Source organism: Cyprinodon variegatus, unplaced genomic scaffold (assembly GCF_000732505.1).
Source record: "Cyprinodon variegatus isolate N-32 unplaced genomic scaffold, C_variegatus-1.0 Scaffold127, whole genome shotgun sequence".
Taxonomy (NCBI): Eukaryota; Metazoa; Chordata; class Actinopteri; order Cyprinodontiformes; family Cyprinodontidae; genus Cyprinodon; species Cyprinodon variegatus.
The window spans coordinates 795,509-816,822 of NW_015150580.1; the positions used below are offsets into that span (position 1 = coordinate 795,509).

General features: G+C 36.7%; 1 protein-coding gene across 2 annotated transcripts in view; it reads left to right on the forward strand.

The window, feature by feature from the left end:
* The first annotated feature begins 5,553 nt into the window (after positions 1-5,553).
* entpd1 (ectonucleoside triphosphate diphosphohydrolase 1) overlaps positions 5,554-21,314 on the forward strand; it is a 35,300-nt gene continuing 19,539 nt past the window's right edge. The window contains exons 1-3 of one of the 2 annotated variants that reach the window (XM_015375941.1): positions 5,554-5,703; positions 17,681-17,808; positions 18,268-18,385. In XM_015375941.1, the coding sequence (XP_015231427.1) occupies positions 5,688-5,703; positions 17,681-17,808; positions 18,268-18,385 (262 nt within the window). In that variant the 5' untranslated portion in view covers positions 5,554-5,687. Of the gene's footprint in view, positions 5,704-15,409; positions 15,620-17,680; positions 17,809-18,267; positions 18,386-21,314 lie in introns of those variants that run through there. The other variant, XM_015375942.1, reaches the window with a different exon arrangement.

Sequence of the window (21,314 nt, forward strand, 5' to 3'; positions counted from 1 at the left end):
TCCCTGCACTGTTATGATCTGTTACATATGGCAAAGCAGGAAACATTGACCAGCAAACACAAAATGACACCTTACATATAGTTTCCGCTGGAAAAAAAATGAAAAAAACCCCCCAAAACATCTAGCTGATGACATTCTTAAAAATTAAAAAAAAAATATTGTGTAGATAATAAAAGCAAAGGAGGTTGCAGTGACACCAGTATTGTACTGTGGAGGTTCATACCACTTCATCGTGTTTTGCCCTTCAGACTAAAGGAAACGGCTCCCAAGAGGGACACTGATGGAATACACCACTTCCTCTAATCATTCCCTCTTCTCCTTTCAGATACTCTCTGTTTTCCCAACAACTCCTTCCAGCTCACCACACTCATCGACTCAGATTCTGAGCAATCCCTAAATGCTCCAAAACCACTTTGAGCAACAGCTTAAGATGGAAGACCTCTACCACACATCACCCATCTCTTTGCCACGGAAATTACCGGTTTAGTCGGGTTTTTCAAACATGGGCCCACTCTCTAAAAATCTGCATTTGGAGGCCTTCGCACTGGCAAAAAAAAGCTGGGTCTAACCCCTAGCTGGCAAGCAGCGTGTCCTCTGTCCCCCACGGCTACAGTATGTGTGTGGTGACACCATCACACTGTGTGTATGTAAGGAAGCCAGGGCGTTCTTCATTGTTTCGCTCTATTATCTTTCTGAATCTCTCTTATCTAGGGTGACCATATTTTCCTTTCGGAAAACCAGGACACCTTGGAGCCATTCTTAAAAATTTTGGAAATTTTTAAGAATGTCTTATCTACAGTTGATTTATTTAAAATGCTTTTCAGTAAAAGTCAACAGCAATAACTCCAATAACAAACGATAGTTTTATTCAAAATGTATTTATTAAAAATGCTTAACAATTCCTGTAATGAATGAATAGCACAATGAAAGAAATAATGTCTCATCTCAACATCCCTCACTTAACAATAAAAGTTAACAATAACTCGCAACTCCCAATAACAGATGATACTCAGCCTCAGCAATGAACGAAATAGTGTCNATCTAAACATCCCTCACTTAACAATAAAAGTTAACAATAACTCGCAACTCCCAATAACAGATGATACTCAGCCTCAGCAATGAACGAAATAATGTCTGTTCTGTAGGCTATTGGAAAAAAATAATTAACAAATGAGCTAATTAACAAAAAATACCTCTTGTGTAGCAAAAATAACTCAAAATGTACCAAAAACGAACAAACATATCAATACACTATCTTTACTTTCGGTGTCCAGGTGGCTTTTCGGATCCCTTGCACCTCCATTGGACACCGAGACATATGTGCCTGCTTTGCACACTGTGCACAAGGCATCCAATGTGTCTTGACCCGGTCTGAAAGCAGGGAAACTCTTTTGTAAATCGTCGGTAAACATACATTTGCGCTTTTGCATGTTGTTGGAATACTGACAGCCATGCTATCTATATTCTGATTAAGAACAGGGCTGCCCGCACTGGTGCGGCTCAGGGATTACGTCACACACAGTGTCGTGTGCAGTGCCCTAGCGCCTGTAAATGTAATGGTCCAATTAAGGTAATTTAAAAAATCAGGACATTTCCTCACTTTTTAAAAAAAAACCTGGGACGCCCGGGACAGGACTTGAAATACGAATTTGTCCCGGGAAATACAGACGTTTGGTCACCCTATCTTATCAGTGTTGCGCCATTGGTTAATGAACGTAAACGCAGGCTGAGTCCAAACGTCCACCCTGACCTTTAAATCTCTCAATGAATATATAGAGCAGGGACTATATAGTGGACTTTATATTGAATTCAGATAACTTACCGTTCGGACAGATGATCACTGCTTTTTGCTCCCTGTTGGTCACGTGACTCCACCTCCCCAAGCTGTGCCTGCACCATTTTCTGTTATCTGTCGCCACTGTTGAGTAGCGGCTGTGACAACAAATCACATTTTGCTTGGCGAGTAGAGCTCTCTTTGCAAATTGTTCTGAGCCTCTTCACTACCCACAACTTAACACGACCTCCTGTAAATTATCCCTCCACTAAACTTTCCCTCCATCAAAACTCTAATTTATAGCTTCACGGCTTCCATTTTGGTTGTCTAGTCTTTTTCTGTTTCTCCTGAATTACATGGATTATTACATCTAATTTATGTTTTTTTAAATAAACCTTTTAAGATTAATCTGTCCCCTGAGAGTCTCTGCACATGGGTCAGTTCTGTACCTAAACCATGACAGCATCGCCATCACAATTCCGACAACCAGTAAGACTTGCTAAGTATTGATGTCAGAGACCAGCATAATACTAACAATAAGGGCTACAAGCCAGGGTAGTATCTGTTACAGAAATATGTGTCCAAAACAGTCCAATAGATACCTTTAAAAATTACTATTAACTACTACAATATAATCCATTTTCGGCAGCCTTTTTTTTTTTAAATATTTTTTTTGAATAGAAAGCTGAAGGACTGTCGAAAGAGATGCCAAAAGAGCATGCAAAACGTAATACAAGCAAAATAAAGTGGTTGGAAAGGCTGGGTTTTGTTTTTACATACTTTTTTCTCTGCAGAAACACATATATATTGATATAGAAAGAGAGGGAGTTCTGAGTAGTTACAGTCCCCTGCTGTGCAATATTACTGTTTTGGGTGGAGCCCCTTCCAATACAAGTTTGTAGCTTAGGCATCTTTTGTGTTTCCAAGTACAGTGATATTTGGGAAATTACACTTTCTGTACGACGAAGAATCATAAAATGAATTATTTATTCAATTTTACCTCATCGGTCCAGTTTGCAGCTTTTTTATTTATTTATTTTTTGTTTTTTTTGCCTTTTTACAGAAACCCGTGAATAGTTCCCTTTTTTGTGTTATCTGCACCAAAGGCAGTCCCATTATGTGTGTAATAATGAGCTTTTAGAGTTGTTTACAAATTGGTGGAAGAGGGGAAAATGTAATTTGTATTAAAAAAAAGAAAACCAAAATAGATAATAGAGATAATATCAATAGGTTTTGTTTTTTTTCAACATTCCAAAATAACAATTCCCCTTCTCTTTAGATATGTCTTTTTCTGCTTTTAAGACTAACCCAAAAATGTTTGGTAACAGCGGATCATTTCTTTGAGGATATTATTCTGGAGCAAGTGTTACCTCACAAATTTGTGTGCCAGACCTTTTTCTGAAAGCTCCTTGGTTTATGTTATCCTGCACATTTGGTGCAATCTGCATTCTAGTGCTGCAAACCATTACAGAAAATGGAACGTGATTAGCTTGAAGGCAACTGAGCTTCTTTAATGTTTCATCCAACTTTGTCAGTTCTAAACAAACATAATCAGAACAATCCCACTAAGTCATTAAGGTTAATGGTTACTTGCCCAACCCTTTGTCCAGTTTACTGTCTGTGTTTTTGTCACTCTAAGATCCAACTTGTCAATAAAGATGCTCTGTAAGCTGTTTTGGGCACATCTCAGGTGTGAATCAGGTGTGAATTGCTTTAAAACTACCTTGAAAAAAATGAGCTGAGGCTTCATCATAGCTGTTAGAAAGATGGAAGCCTGAGGCCCCCGCTGTTTAGTGTTCTTTTTTTTTAAATCACAAAATAGATCATGCACAAAACAATACCCTTATTTCACTTCTCTACTAAGCTGCCTGTCTCCCCTGTTGAAAAATCATATTTCCTTGTTTATTCAATAATGTGATTTTTATTTTTTTTTATTTGTATGTTTAAGATGGTTTCCTTTACCATCTACCATCCCAATATCTTTACAATGTGAGATTTATCCCTGAACAACTGAACAATTGTGGTTGAGCTGTGAATAGACTGCTGGGTTGCCTTCTACTTTAATAAATTCATCAAATCCAACATAAAGTATTTGTCATCGTTTGGATGAGGTCAAACCAACATCAGCCTGCTGTGGAGTTTCAGATTTTATTGATTATACAATTAAAACTGTGAGTAATATCCATTGTTGCCCATATTGAGTTCTGTCTATATAGCCCTACTATTAACAGCTCCCCTCTTTCCTAAATAACAGATTCCTCCTAGCATAAGACTTTACTGTTTTGTTTTAATGTAGATGGTATGTTAAATTTAATCCAATTAGAAAAAGTTTTATTAATCCCAATGGGAAATAAAATGTCTCCAATGGGTAAAAATCCCCTATGGTCTACCTTCTAGTTCACATGGAAAGCAATGTCTTAATAAATCTTTAGTTAAACTTGATAAAATAGGCATATGAGTGATTATTAAAGCTTGGTAGGATAGTTTTAACCTAATCATGCTGTGCCCCGTTGAGTTTATGAGGCTGTTTGTTAATTTATACTTCCTATTAAACATATAAGGTCTCCACATAGCAGCTGATTTTTTATTGAAATAAAATCTATTGATGTGAAGAACTCTAAACACACTGAGATTTTCCTCTCACCAAATTTTCGAAAAGCAATCTACAATCATCTCTCTTCCTGTTTACTTTTTTGTGCCGGTTGGATTTGATTACTCTCATAAAATCCAAATAAAGTGCTTTAAAATTAACTGCTGTTAAGAGAAACACTATGTGAAATGTTTAAATCTTATGAAAGTATCACATGCAATCAGACATTTACCCCCACACAAGTAATGATGATTTTTAAATTAAGTGGCAGACTGATGAACAGTGAAACCCTCCTGTAGGAAAAATCCAGTCTGTCATCCAGAGCATCCCTGAATAAGCATGACAGCTATCATATAAAGTACTTCAATTTAATTTCCTGTCACTGCAGAAAACAACCACAATGCTCTCTTTGTGGTTTTACTGATCACATCAGTAAAGCTGTTTCAACTGCCCTATACGAATGGCTTTTTTTTTTTTTTTAAATCACACCAATTAGCTGTTTTTTTGCTATGGTAGCTTTTTCTTCCCACAATTTAAAACAAAGTGGGCGGGATGGAGTTTATCGCATTAGTCAAACTGTAAATATGAGAGTCAGGATGTGAATGTGACCATGACTTAAAACAATCAAAGCTTTGCTGTTTGGCCTTGTCAAAAGTAAGTAAATAGAGCACACAGCTACCGTGACTCAGAAATGCTCGTGGTCATCCTCTGTGGGAAAAACTAACAATGGCTGGATGTTAATGCTGCAGACGTCAACAGCACCAGAGTTTAGAAGTTTCATTCAGCAAGTTCAAGCAATGCATCGCCTACAAAACGGAGATATCAGACATTTTGAAGCTGGAGAATGGTTCACCATGCCTTCGTGTTCATTTCCAGCTTCCTTCCAGATCCAGCCGCCCTTTCATGTTGACCCAATTTTAAAGGACACAGACGATGACAAAGATGTAGTAATAAAGATGCCAGTGATGAAAAAGCCTGAGGTGTGGGGAAAGACAGCTGGGTCAGGGGGAAGTAATATGGGAAGGGCAATGAACGTAGAGATTTTTGAAAGCTCGGAGAGCGTTTGAAAATGAGTGACAGCGGGTGACAAAGGTATGGAGAGGGAGGCGACGAGGAAGGAGTAAACAGAAGGAGCCTGGAAGAAGGGGGTGGGCTGAGCAAAGGGAGGAGAGAAGCCCTGCTTCTCCTAATAAAGCAAGTGTATTTGAAAGGAGGTGCTGTGTTACCACACATAAAGAGGAAGAGAAAGGGTTGTAAAGAGAGAGAGAGAACACCAAGGGGCAGGGATAGGAAGAGCATTGTGTTACTGCTGAGAAAGAGCCCATGTCTGCACAAAGAGGTAGGTGTACTGCTGTGACTGGGCACACATATATGCTCTAACTAAAGTAGGAAATCCTTTTCCCCCAGTGTAACCAGTAGTAGGATGTACCAGCAGCATGTACAGAAAGTATCTGATGAGCCTGTGCTGTATTTAACTGAAAGGTTTGCTTTACAGCGTGTAGAGGATATGTAACGGTCTGAAGCAGGTGTGTGACTTTTCCACAGCGTGTGTTATTGGAACCATATGGACTGCTTTTTTTATGGCTGTCTCTTTTACCATGTGTGAATGAATGTGATGAGTGTGCTTTTTTTGCTTTTAGAAGATACACAGTGGTAAACCATGAGGTTTTATGCCATTATCTGCTGGGGGTTGCCTAAAATGTGTCAGGAATTAAGCCGTAAACAATGCAAATTCCTACCTTTTTCTTAATGTTTGCAAATATCAGTGAAATAAAAGATATTTTGGAATCTGTTATTACGAAATTCGATACAGAGCCATTGTATTTCATTTTAACATAACTTTACTAAAATAATTGTCAAATTTAGAGCGGATTTAGAGAATAATTACATATAAATTACTTTTTTAGTCTTTTGGGCCAAAACGAACCACTGGTTTTAGTTAAAGTCTTATCTACTCTTATGGATTTTGACTGAATTGTTTAAGCTTTCTCATAAATGATAAAGTTTAAGAAAGTAATCCTAATTCTTATTAGTGAGAGAGATACAAAACATAATTAAATCTAAGAAAAAAAAAGATTTTTATTAATTCGAAAAGGTCAACTACTTATAGTAAAGTACAGAAAATGAACTTCTCCAAAGAGGACCAGATTATGATGTTTTTCTCTCTGTGTTACAAATTTCTAAGTTGTAATGACATATTTGCATATATAACATCAAAATAAATAAATAAACAGGGTCATGACACATTTTTTAAATAGATTATAACTTGTTATTTATATTTCTTTGAACTACTATTGATATGGTATCATAGGAAATTTTAGATCTTTAAATTGAAAACCAAGTGCTATGGTAACATCTTAAAACTTGAATTTCTTACAACTTTAAAAAGAATTTAACCAAATTTAAAATATAATATTATTAGATCCAAAAGGAGTTGGTTAAAGTCATATAATAATAATAAAGTCATATATATAATAATATTTACATATTAGACTTGTTTAAATCATTTGTTTTTGCTTAATGAATATATATATATAACAACATGTGTTGTGATAAGATGTATTTTTGTAATCACCATCATCTTCAACTGAAACATGATTTGATGATGGCTGCTTTAACTGGTGCCATCCTGTCCAGACTGATCAAGAAAGATCACTTCCCTGTGGGAAGTATACATGCTTCCTCTTAGGAAATGTCTTCTCTCATCATATGATGCTGATAATGTTCTTTTTTTCACTGCTGCCCAGAATAAAGGTTAGCTAATTCTAAGAAACAGACTTTCTTTTAAATAAATATGGAAAAAGCAAGTAAAAGAGAAAAAAATACAATGTTTATTTCCAATAAAACATTTTTTAACTACTATGCAAAGAAAAAAAAAATCCAATCTCAACCTGAATGATCTAAAAAATTGCATAATATATATCTACAAAGCACAAAGATTAGCTAAAATGTTAGTTTAAAGAAGGATATTTTGAAGAAATTCCTATTTCTGACCAGAAACATGATTCAGACGTGGAGTCGACAAATTAGCTCCAATGCTGCCTTTGTTGGGGGGCACTTAAAAAGTTTATTTTTGACAAAAGTTTGCATTGAAACCTCAAACAGACATTTAGGGTAATCCAAAGGTTTTAAATCCTTTAGTGTTTTCTAATGACCTAAATGTTTCAGGATATTTTCCTTGATTAAACTTGATTAAACAAAAGTCTGTGACTTATCATCTAGTTTGAAGCAAGGCTGGAAACCTTAAATGATTAGATTATGATTCATAAAATTACAATATAATTATCTATCACTTAAGAATGTGTGTCATATGCAGGGGTGGCTCACTAATAGGTGATGCTAGGGCATATTGCAGGAAAGAAGTAAAGAGCGTGAATTACAACATAAAATAATGACTCATCAAAATGATATAGCAGTATGGACATCAGCATGTTCATGCAGGTGGTAGAGGATTGTGGGACATTTAAAGCAGAAAGCAATGTCAGCAATGTAGTCATTTTTTACTCATAGTAGAGGTGAAAAATATATAATCTATATAATATCGTCAAAGATGGTTTTTTCAATTTAAAAGCAAAGTTAACATCAAAAGGTGCCAACATTTTCAGAACGGGGTATCCTAAAATTTGGTGCCACCAGCTTTGAAATGAATGAACTCTCTTTGCATCACAACTAAAAATATAGATTTCTCCCTCCATCTGTAACAACAGCTAAATCTTTTTCTCTACTTGCTGTCCTGCTACCTTCTAACACAGCTATTTTTTTTACTTAGACCCATGTGATTCTCATTTACTGCTGTCTTGTGCATGTACACAACACATTGGCAACAGCCATCAGAAAACAATACATAACATCTTGTGTCTATTACAGTACATATGGGATTCGGTAACTTTTTTGTGTTTTTTACTTCTTATGAATCGCATGTTTGGTGGAAAATCTTTAAGGTAGGAATTCAGATGTATAGACCAATCCTCTACAAAAAGCTGTTTAAACAAGTCAGGGTGGTCTTGTGTAAATACATTTTACAATAATGTTCTTTGACTCAATGTGTGGGTAAGATTTCCCTCGCTAGCGAAATGGGTCTCTGGTTTAGAGCCATGGATCAGCTGTTTTACTTCCCCGTCTAATGAAGTTCCTCATACTTACCATATTTGGATATATTTACCATGTTTGAAATTTTTTGCTTTAAGTTTAACCCCTCCTTTATTAGATCTTGATCTTAAATCAGTAAGCGGTTGGACCTGGGAATGGTTTACCTGCTCTATGCCGAGCAGCTGAGCTGTTTTGAAGATGATTTTAACCCAGGCCGCGTCATTTCAACCGGGTCGACATGGTTCAGTAAGCCATTCCCACTGCCACTAAGACCCCATTGTTCACAGGTTTAAAAGAATTTTTCAGCCAGTGGGAAAGGGGTATAAGGCAAGGAAAGATAAGGCCATTTTATTTCTGTAGCACGATTCAGTCCATGGACAATTCAAAGTGCTTTACATGAATTAGATAATAAAATAGAATAAAAATAAAAGTAGAATAAAAGCAAAAACATTGGTAAAGCACATACATCAATTGGACAACAAAAAAGCAGAACAAAAGCAAGTAATAAAACATGATAAGTGAAAAAGACAGATAATAACCTTAAACTGTACATTAGTGCCACCTTCTGTATTCCTTTAAATTAGGCAATAGTTTGTCATTAAGAAAAAAAAGTTTTATGTTTTTTGATGAACAAAATCACAATGCATCACAAGCTTGCATTCAATCCTGTAATATTCTAACATTGTAGACTTTTTACTGTATTAAATTCTCTAACATGGGGGTCTTCAACAGGGGGTCCGAGGCCCCTAGGGGATCCATGGAGGTACTGCATGGGGTTCGCGAAAGTTTTGGTTGATTAGACTTTTTTCATTATTTTCCCTCTGCAATTTTTCAACTAATTGAAATGTCTTACACATTATCATGAATTCAACACACTGTAGTAACAGATAAATGGAGGCAGAAGATGTCTTTTAGTCATCAATTAACACATTCAGGGACACACAGGAGCTCTTTCAAGCTGAACACCATTTTATTTACAACACCTGTCCCATCAACGAGGAATCAAAATCAGAAATACTTTAATAATCCCAGGGAGAAATTACTTTCGTCACATTACTCCATCTGTAATAGAGTGACTATAGGACTAGTTTGATATTACACAATTTCATACAATATATACCGGCATATAAAATTCGGGAGTCCCCGCTGTTATTTTGATGATTACACTTTTTTTTTTTGGTACTGTGACAACCAACAGTTGTAATTTTCAGTTGTAATAACAGTTGTAATAACAGGTAAGTATTTGTAATATAAAGTACAGGCCAGTGGCTCTCAGTGTAGGTCCGCACTGAATATTTAATAACTGGTATTACGGGAATGCTCTATATTGGATTTTTGTGTAATACCAATGATTTGTTGCATATTGGCAACAGTAGGATCAAGTCTTTAAGTTTCTCCAAAGTAAAGTTAACTCATTAAAGATGGTACACAGCCATAGAGAGGAAGCATAATTACAACTGAATCTATATAACTGATACCATATACTACTATACTTTTAATGTTTTATCAGTGCTCCATTTATCTACAGTAATTAGCTATCAACCCACAATACAGTAAAAATCTTAACATATCACTATAGCACTACAACAGTGTGAAACAGATTTCCTCATTACAGATTCAGTGATTTTTTTTCATACCGATTTTAGATCAAAGGTAATTCAGTTTTACACACATATAGATAAAGGGATTATTCTTATGTATTATTATTTCAATTTATTAATTTATTTTAACATTTTACTGTGTTTTAATTTGTTTATTTTTTTTAGAGAAAAGGTAAATATAAACCAAGCTTGAAAGCAATTTCTCACAATTAGGCAAAAAAGCGTGGACGCCTGAGGAGGCACTGCTGTTTCAAAATCTTATAATAAATAAATAATAACAATAATGGAGAAATGTACCTCTGGATTTAACTCATCCTTTTGGGGAGCAGTGGGCTGCCATTGTTGGGCGCCTGGGGAGCAATGTGGGGTCTTGGTCAGAGACCCAGAGTGGCAGTCTGTGGGAGTGGGGCTCGAACTCAGAACCTCAGGATTCCATGCTCTATGCCCTAACCACTAGGCTGCAACACCCCCAAAAAATGACTTTTTCTAACTGATTACTAATTACAAATTCTGCCCTTTGAAAGAAAAAAAGCTTCTGAAGCTGTTAAAGTGGCTTAGTCAAAGTGCATACTTTATTTGATTACTTACACGAGACTTCCTCCCATAATGAAACCAGACTGATGATAAGCAGCTCTGTCATCCCTTGACTCACGGCAGAATCTAAAGGAATAGTATTTAGAACATCGTCCTTCTCCCAGACATCATATCTTCCCTACAGGCAAATAGAGCCAGAAGATGTAGCAGCAAAGTCAGCAGAACCTTATTTGGATGTTTGGTTGCATGTGTGTGCAAGTCTCAGTTGGTTTGAGTAATTAAATGTGATGCAATTAACTGTGATGACAAATTTTAATTGTAGTCTGCATGTGATATGTTACCGACATTTCAAATGTTAGAATTACGGTTCTACAGCTACAACACGTCATTTAGGGATTACCGCAGACATGTGGCACACTGTTATCATTTTGTGTAAGGATTTGACTAAAGATATGTTGTCATTTACATTATCCTTATGGTCACTGCAGTAAAAAGGTCATTTAAAGCTGAACACACATCCTTAATACTCAGTTTTAACCACTTGTCTGGCTCAAAACTGTCAAAATATTTACTCCAGGTTTCTGATTCATGTTTTCTCCTCTTTTTCTCCTGCTCTTCTCTTCTTTGCTGATGTAAACATTAGAGACATGCTAACCTTAAGTTGACTATAGTTTTTGTTAACAAAGAGGTAAGAAATTGAAAGCATAGTGGCATGCTGTTCCAAGTGTGTGTTTGATGAAGAATGTGTTCTGAAACTAATAAAAAAAAAAAAAAAAAGGTAATTTATGTCGTTGGAAATTTCTCCATTTGAGACTCATTACAAAAACTTGAAGTAGGCCAGGATTGGGACTGTTCTGGTAACTTGGAATTAATAGAGAGATAAATGTATTATGGGATAAAAAAGACTAACTTAAATATGTGGGTGTATCCCGAAGGCTGCGGATATTCCAAGAGAGTCACTTAATGATCTCATGCTCTAAAACTCCTGCTTAACTAAGACATTTTCTCTGTCTCAACAAGCTTCAGAGAGCGTGTCTGTGTATCATCAAGCATTATTACCAGAAAGGCAGATTATGCTAGTTTGTATGGACTTAAAAACAAAACTATGCAGTTTGAATATTTTAGGAGGAGTGGAAGGGGGATTTTCACGTTTTTACTACTTTCAGAATACATTTTTATTTGTATTCCAATAAAGCTTGGAATGGTAGAAAACTGTTATTCATACAAAGACATGTTTACATCACCGGTAAATAAATATAAATGTATTCTTATACAATTTTAATGTGCAACAAAAAGGAGCTGCTACATAAAATAGGCCAACAAATGGAAAACATAGATGGTTTCATGCTTCTTTTACAAGCATGAAACTGTAGTCGCTGTTTGAGGAACTGTTGTTGCATTTCACAATTGAACTGACAAGAGTGATCTTGCAAGATGGAGGTCAAAAAGCATGCAGGTAGGGTTAGACGTAAAACTTCTGCTGCAGCTGAGTTTAAGATTAGGAAAATTGCTTTGAGCATGATGTATGTTAACACTTGCATGTCCTCCACCCATGAATTTTCACAGTTTGGTTATCAGAATGTGATCTGCATACTGATGACGACAAGTATGCTATAAAAGGTTCCCACACACTAGCTAAATTTCAATCGCAGTTCACTTTGTACAGTACGTTCTTTGAAGATCTCACCTTGTACAAACACATTTTTACGTTTCAAGACGTGCAAATCTTCTACAGGTCAGGCCCCTAAATGTTTGTCTGTATGGGGTGAGGGTGGCAAAGGATGCAGATGTTAATCCTACAACTGGAAAGTCTCTAGTTCGACTTACGTCTCTGTCTGTGTCAGTTGTCATGTTTTTGGGCAAGATACTTCACCCAGGTTTGCTACTAGTGGTTGTAGAGGCCCCAGTGGTGCCTGTGTGCTGTAGCTCCACTTCTGTCACAGTTTCCAGTATGGTAATGTGTTGGTAAAAGATTAACACTAATGTGTAGTGTCAAACATTTGCATTACAAACTAGTGTTAGATCAAATCAACACATTATAAAGTGTTAACCTCTCACATGTACACCGCTCAAATTCAACCTGCTAAGTGTTGAATTACGACTGTTTAAATTAAGGCTGTTGTTCCAATTATATCACAGTTTTAACTATTTAACACTTTTAAATTGGCTATTTTAACTCAGTGTACTGTGAACCAATGTGAACATTGCTGTGCAGAACCCTTTTTTCCCTGTGTGGGAGTTGATGGATATAAAGTGATTGCGCTGAAGTACAGAGTAAAAAACAAAGTGTTACTTTAACACTTACAGAGTTGAATGAACTTATGTTTCAGAAAACATTTGGTCCCACTCCAAATTAGTGTAAAAATTACTCTATAGCAAGTTTCATCTTTTCAGAGTTAATTTAACTTATTTTAGTTAGTTTAGACCTCTCAGAGACTGGTAGGTAATCGACACCATAAAGAGTAAAAGTGACACTGCATTGTCAGATTTTACACTGAATATTAACTCCAACACTTGAGCAGATTTATATTCAATATACTGTAATTGTAAATAATCTATTTAGACTAAAATAGGTGGACTGAATTTTTAACACCGAATTGACATCCTAGTAGTTCCGGATTACAGTGAACTATAAATATTTGATTCTTGCAAGATCTTGTTTTCACAGCTTGAATTAAAATATGCGGTTTTAGACAAATATTAATTTAACATACAAGGATAATATATCCACATTCATCTTGTCAGTATTCACAGAGCCCATTGGTCCACCCTCAACTTACTTTCTTTACCCCTTCCTTTCAACAATATTGTACAGCCCTACTGCACCCTCACAGAAAACAACAAGCATGTACATTAAATCATAAACTATACGATTATTGCAATGTCAACATGTGCGATATTGATATTAGAAAGGACTGTTTTATGTTTGCTAAGATATTCCAAGATGCATTTTATATGCAGATATATTATTTAGCCAGTTTGAACAGAATCTCTTAACAGCAGATGATTACAAACACAAATTAATTTTGCTAAGAGTACCAAAGGTCACAGAGTTTAGGAAGCACAGGTGAGCAAGAGAGAAAAGCACAACTACTATAGTCATTAGAATATTTGCAAATATTGCGCAGTATTTAAAATTTTCCTACTGGGAAATTCTATTTAAAATACAATTGTATAATTTATGCCAAATACTTGGATAGTTGAATCCACACCCTGACAATTTTAAGTCGTTATATATAAAATGGTCTAAACAGGCTATAACCAGGAGAACCATGGTTGGTGATTTTATCTTATGATATTTTTTTTAACTCAACCTCATTAAAAAACTTGTTTAAGCACAATGAAACATTGTTCATATAATGTGAATCCTATCACTTGCAGCGAATTATTCTCCTCCATGAAAGGCTTGTACTGAGTAGAGCAAGGTCTATGCCGAAGCTGGAACTAAAGTATCATTTATTTTATTTTTTTTCACAATCTGTGACAAAGCCCAGCGAAGGGTGGACTATGCACTGTGGTTGGATTTCCCTAAATGAGACATATTGTTTCAAAAAATAGACTACATTGCTCAGCGGGTTTTTTAACTAACAAACACTGTCTCATTACAAGGTTAAGCTTTGTGTTTCTTTCCTAGTCTAAAGTTAGAAAATCTAAATCAGTTTAATTATGGAATACATTATCAGATATATCATATTATCACATTTTTATCTGCCAAATAAATGTTACATTTCTTTACCATCTTTTCAGTTTATCATACCACAGTGAGTCACTCCAGTTCCAAGTTCAGCTCATTACTTTTGCAAATTTTGCAGAATCATGGTTACCTTTCAGAAACATGCTGCATCTCGTCTTTTAAAATGTAAAACTGTAGCTCTGCAAACCTGCTTGAAAAATAAAATCATTGCTGAGTTATTATTTTCAAAGTTTCTAAAAGTTAAGATAGAGGCCAAGAGCACAGTTTTATGCAAGCAGTCTGGAATGAAACAGGAAGTTGGTGTGTGGGGTGGATGAGAGGGGGAAAAAATACACCATCTGACAAAAATACCAGAGCTTCTCAAGGGGATCAGCACATACTGTATATAGACAAAGAATCTTAGGTTTTAGTGTTTTCTGTAAGAAACTCCAAAGCTAAGGGTCTTTCTTTGGTTATAAATATAACTTGATGATACATTAAGTTAAAAGATACTTCTTATCCCAGAATAAAAGAATTCGAGCATTTTCCAACATGCTAAATGAGTGAGTGGATTTAAAATAAGAATAAGGAATCATTCACTTGATTTCCCGACAGTGTGAATGTGCAGAAAAAATGTGGGTCTCTTAATCCTTTATGGAAAGATAAATTAGAAGTGACAAGCTGACTGTACATTCTCCAGTGCATGTCTCAGCATGAGCTTTGAGGCATGAGGGGGGAAATAAACAGAGAACATCTGTGAATAGAACAACATATCTGCAGGCAAGTCATGTTTTGAGTCTGCACAAACATGCAGACACACATACAAACAGGGATAAAAGCAGGGGATTCCAATCCGTCACTGTAATGACATCACAGCCTGCTAGTGATAAAAGCCCAGCCAAACAAGGGAGTCCCCGCTTCCCCTCCCACCTAAACAACTTGCTGCTGGAGCATGTGGACCTCATTAGCTTAGAGAACTTTTAAGGGGTTCACGCTCACATGAACGCGCACTCTCTCATCAACAAACACGCTTTAGCTGTGTCTCCACAGTGACCAGTTTTACTACCCCAGCTGGGAGAGGAAATGCCAAACTAAGAGCTGCAAGGCTGCTCCGACAGCAGCACACTAACAGAGCTGTATTCTTAAACTCTGTTGTCCACTGAGGGAAACCTCGTCTTCTCTGCCATTGTCCTTTCCCTCCTCTGCCTTTCTCTTCTGTATTCTGCCTCTCTCTCTCTCTATCTCTCTCTCGCTCCCTCTCTCTCACTCACACTCTATCTCTCTATCTCTCTCATCCCTCCCTCTTCTCATTCACTCCACTCTGCTCACTATCAGTTCCAAGTTCACTGACAACAGAGGTAAGTGCCCTCTTTCTGTGTTTCTAGCTGGTTTGTTGCTTTGCAATATACTTTCAGGTTCTGAAGTTTCTGTGTGGATACGGGTCCGGTTTATGAAAGCAGTTTAAGTCTTGCTGATGCAGCAAAGCAGATAAGCTCCTCTTTAATAATAGTTCTGTATTATACATTAGGGCGGTATGATAGTATACTTTAACAGCTGTCATTTGCAAGTGAATGGTGTCTGCCAGTTTTTGATATGTAAGCAGGTTTTTCTCTGTGTGCGTTATTCAAAGTTCTATGTTGCCCATAAATCTGTGAGTTTTGATAATTGGACGACTCAACCTGTTCTATGTCAAATCAGTAAGCGAGCATAGCCACATTATTGCTCTGAACAGGAACATAATAGAAATGGGATAACAATGGTTTGTATACAAAAATAGATAAAACAGCTCAAATTTCCCTAACCTCTACCAATCAAATGGCTAAAAAAGTATACTAAAATATTCACAGGTTACAAGAAAGATGAATTTTCCTGTTTCAAGTAGCAGTCATCTTGTGCAAACTCAACATGTTTCCCCTATCACTCTTATTAGTCTAAATCCACAGCTGAGATGTAATAACTATCTAAAATGAGACGGATGGTCAATGAAATTATATGTTTTGTGAAAGTCGTAGTTTATGTAAATTAATATTCTTTTCTGTGAGAAACTGTGACGTATCCATTGTTCAGTGACGCAGTTTGTAGCACTGCTGCCTTACAACAAGAAGGTTTCATGTTTGATTCCCGGCCCGGGGTCTTTCTGCATGGAGTTTGCATGTTCTCCCTGAGCATGCATGGGTTCTCTCCGGGTACTCCAGCTTCCTCCCATAGACCAAAAACATGACTGTTAGGTTAATTGGCTTCTCTAAATTTTCCTTAGGTGTGAGCGTGTGTTTGAATTGTTGTTCTTCCTGTTTGTCTCTGTGTTGCCCTGCGATGGACTGGCATACTGTCCAGGATTTACCCTGCCTTTTGCCTGTAGACAGCTTGCGATAGGCACCAGCTTCCCTCGCGAACCCAGCTGGGATAAAGCGTGACAGAAATGGAACTGTTCTTTTCAGATCTTATTTTATATTGTGCCTAAAAATGTGTAGCCAAACAAAGAAATGTTATAAATAACATTTGTAAGATGTTGTAAATACTATAAATAACATTTATTTTTCCGATTATTTTTCAGTAGTTTAAATTAATGTATTATGAGAATTAACATGAGGGTCACAAGGGTGGAGGGATTTCTGAGCTGCTTTCAGAGACCTGCCACACCCGGGATACTTGTTCAGATGGATGGAGGATAATAGTCAAAATAGTTAAAGGATTCAAATACAGTGACACTTTTTTCTTGGTGGAGCTTTTTGCACCATGAGCATCTCAGATCAGACCATACCAATTTAGCCTCTTATTTCCTCTTTTCTATCAGGATTAGAGACAGACAGTGGAAAGGGCTTTAAAGGGAAAGGGAAGGAAGAGAGAACTAGCAAAAAGCAACCGATCATACCCTGTTAGAAATTCTTATCTGGAACAAGATAAGAGGAATTACTGCCTGTTGATGCTGACACATATCTTAGCCTAATGTCCATGTGAGTCAAAACAGCCTACAAAAAGTTATTTGTATCAAAGCCAACTGTTTCCCTCTGCTATATAAACAGTTGCGTTATTACCAAAACGAGATCTCTGATCTTTTTCACGGAGGATATCCTGTTCATTTTATATGATCTAAATACTTCAGAGGAATAAGGTTGGAAATGTTTGATGTTTGAGATAACATCCCCTCCCAAAGAATAAATTAAGAGCTTGGCAGGAGTTCAGACTCACGGCGTCAGAAATCCATCTGCAGCCCTTGGTTACAAAACAACTAAAAACAATACGCAACCTCCTACAGACTCCCACAAACTGTGATTTAACCAACATCTGGATGCAAGACTGGCTAACGCTTCTCCCAGACCTCATTTATTTCCAATTTATTTCTATCTTCCCTCTTTTCACCCTCTGGCTTCTACCTGTCTGCCCCGTCCCTCTCTCTGTATTTCCGCCCCCGCTCTCAGAGATGAAAGAGAAGAACCCCTGGTACACACCCCTGACCATCATCATCACTGTGATTGGCGTCATAGCGATTGTTGCTTTGGTGACGGTGGCAGTTTTGCAGAACAGACCTCTCCTCCAAAAGTACAAGGTATGTTAAAAAAGATAAACTCTAAATTGCTAAGGCTATATTTGGGAACTTGCTGTATTTGGAGAAACTATACAGCCTAAAATCAGCCTGCCTTATATGGTTTGCAGTCAATTTGACCCCAACTTGTCAATCTGTACTATTGATTTTAGAAATCCAAATGCAAATAGAACCAGCAGACTTTGATAAGATAATAAATTCCTTGTTTTGGGTTTTATTTGGTCAGAAATAAAGGAAGAGTTTGAGTTTCTAGGCTACCTGATAACAATGACCTTGGTGTGAGTTAATGGCTCTTTTCCTTTTTGTCAGACTTGAATGCGCTGGGAATGTAACTCTAGTATGTTTATACAGTGGTTATGCAACCATTACATCTGACGCTCAAAATGGCACATCTGGAAGGAACTGTTTTTAGAACAAATGTCACACAATGTAACAGGAACTCCTCCTTTTCTTTCCACTCAGTATGGCATTGTGCTCGATGCTGGCTCTTCCCACACAGCTCTCTATATCTACCAGTGGCCAGCAGAGAAGGATAACAACACCGGAAGGGTCGAACAGAAGCATTCCTGCAAAGTGACAGGTAAAGCATAGACTGCAAAAGGTGGGCTTGGGCAGTTGCATCATCTAACATCCAAGTAGTGGCAGCTCAGCGATAACATCTGTGAATAACTGGATAATGATGCGAATTACAATAAATAAAGAAATAGTTAAAAAGTGTTAATGTGTTCATACATTGAATACAAAGCAGAAATTTACCCATAATGATAATAATTCTACCCAACAACTGGTGAAAAAAGAAAAATGCACTATGCATTATCTCATCTGCAAGGTTCTATTAAAAAAATAAAATGCCTTATAAAAGCCTTCTGTCTCAGCACTGTAACAATGCAGCTGTTGTTTCTTAACGACTTTCCCATAAAACGCACCCTCTCCCCTCTATAACCTTTATGCTGCATTGGCAATAAGTGTCACCAGATATCGTCAAAGATATCAGATATCCAGCATAGAGAGCCTGAAAATATGGTTGTTAGATATCCTGCATACAGATCTAGTAATTCTTACAAACAAGTAATGCAGGTTTTTATGTTTTTAGGATTTTCTCTAATACACTTATGGTCATATCTTTAAACATACCTCTTTGGAAAGAAACTTAGCACTGCTTGTGGGGGCCTAGTGGTTAGGGCATAGAGCTTGAAATCTTGAGGTTCTCAGTTGGAGCCCCACTCATATTCTAAGGCATAGGCTGATTTGTGAGCCATTGGGCAGCAATATTAATCTATATTACCAATTGAAACCTAAATATTAATAATCAATAAGTAATTAATACAAAGAGGACTGAATTGCATTGATTTGACCAAACAGCTGCACTAATTTTCAGAAAAAATGTTTGGTAATTAGCATGATCTTATCATTATTAGTCATTACAACATATTCATTTGCTCACCTATGCTTTTTTATTGTTTTACATGTTATTAATTTCCATGTAGTATTTTGCTTTTTAGAGATAATTAGTAGTAGCCCTGATTATTATTTTTTTCTTTTTGTAAGTGCAGAGTTCTTCAGAATGATTGTTTTTTTTTTTACTGACTATGTAAATGTTTACAAACAGACATTATTTAATTTCTCAACAAAGCAATAGTGATTATAGTTTTCCCCTCTAACTGATTAGCTTTAACTGATTAGAATTAATCTGCTTTATTAATGTTAATATGGTTTGTTGCAAATCTGGGACCCTGGTGTGGTTGGAAAACCCAACTATGTCTAAGTTTTAAGCCGTCCACCAGTAGATTTGTTGCCAAGTTTAAGCACTTGAACTACTTGTCATTCTCAGTTTTTTTTTTCCATCCACTTTCTGTAATTCACCCGTACTCAGGCTCGGACTGGTAATCTGTGATACTGGTCCTAATTTCAGCATTCAGGGGACCGGCTCTCCTTAAATCATAATGGCAGGATAACTATTAAATTGATGCATGCAGTACATATAGCCCTTCCTTGTCATGCACATCCTTGTGACATTTGGCAAATGGTGTAATTTTCTATTTCTTCAAACTGTAAAATCCTTGCAACAAACTAAATTATAATAAAACTGAAATGCTTCCTTTAAACCAAACTACGATGTTCCTCTTATGTTTGACGAATTTATGTTTGAATATTTTGCAAAAATATGTCGCGGTGCATGATGGGGTTATTCATCTGTTTACATTATTCATTATTCCATTGCCCACATGCCACCTAGACTGGGATTTAATGCTTACACACCGCTGAGCTTTCATGTACTGATTCTTGAAGAACTGCCTGTCTGCCTCTATATTCTATTGTTTTATGTTGGTGTTTTTACAACACTCAAGCTTACGTTGTAGACCTAGTATGTGTGAGTGGGTGTCTGGCTGGCTTCATGCTGATGTGGACGTTACGCAGCAGCAGTTACTGTTGCGTCCATGTTAATAACCAAAGCCAGTAAAACCGCATTATAGAAGTCTTGGTGATGGTTGTTGTGTGATGCTTGAAGATAGATCGGTTAATCCACAATGTCTATTCGTATTGTGTGAATACGAATACGAATTTTGTTTTTGAGATGCATGAGTTTGACTGTGCTTCTATATTTTTGGGGGGTTGTAGTAGGCTGGTGTAGATGGAAACATGCCAGGGCCGAAAATCTTTCCCAGTCTGACCCTGCCCGTACCCTGGCAAGATAAGAAGCCTACAGCATGACAGTACCACTACCATGCTTCTCATTTGGTGAAGGGTTCCTGGGTTTTAAAGGCTCCACTTGACTATTCTGCATTCAGTTAAAAATCTGCAAAAGATGGGTATCCCGAAGTTGAGATTTGATGTAAATCTTGTTCATAAACCTCCAGACTAGGTTTAGTTAGGACTCAGACAGGAGACAATTCATTTAAATCAACTCACCTGATTTTGAAAAGAAGAGTGGTTAAACAACAGGTAATCATTAGCAAACAGAGACCTTGAGAATGGATACAATAAAAAATCTAAATATTTCTGAAGCATTTAGCTGATTTAAGTTTTAAATTATAATTTTCTTCTTGAATGCATCATAAAATATAAAAATCATATCCAATAAATATGCCGAAAAGGACAAATAATTGTTTAAATGCATTGTCAAAAAGTCCCAATAAGTCTTACTATTAATTTTATGAAGTAATAGTACAATTAAAGACTTTAAATCTCACTGCCAAGAAACCCAATTTGGGAGCTAAACTAATCTAATCCAAGCTAGAACTGCTGTAGCAGCTGCGTACGGGTCAGACTGCCCGTACAACATCCTGCCCAACACTTTTAAAGAGCATGTAAACTGGACCATCACGGAAAGAGGAAGATGTCTTCAGCATCTGGTTTTGTTTAACATCCACAGAACAAGGTCAAATTAAGTCAACACTGGGGGAGAGTGTAATTCAGAACAGACGCATGAAGCCAGCATGAAGGCAACATGTGGATAAAGCAACATGTTCACAAATTACAAGCACCGCCACATACACACACATACACAC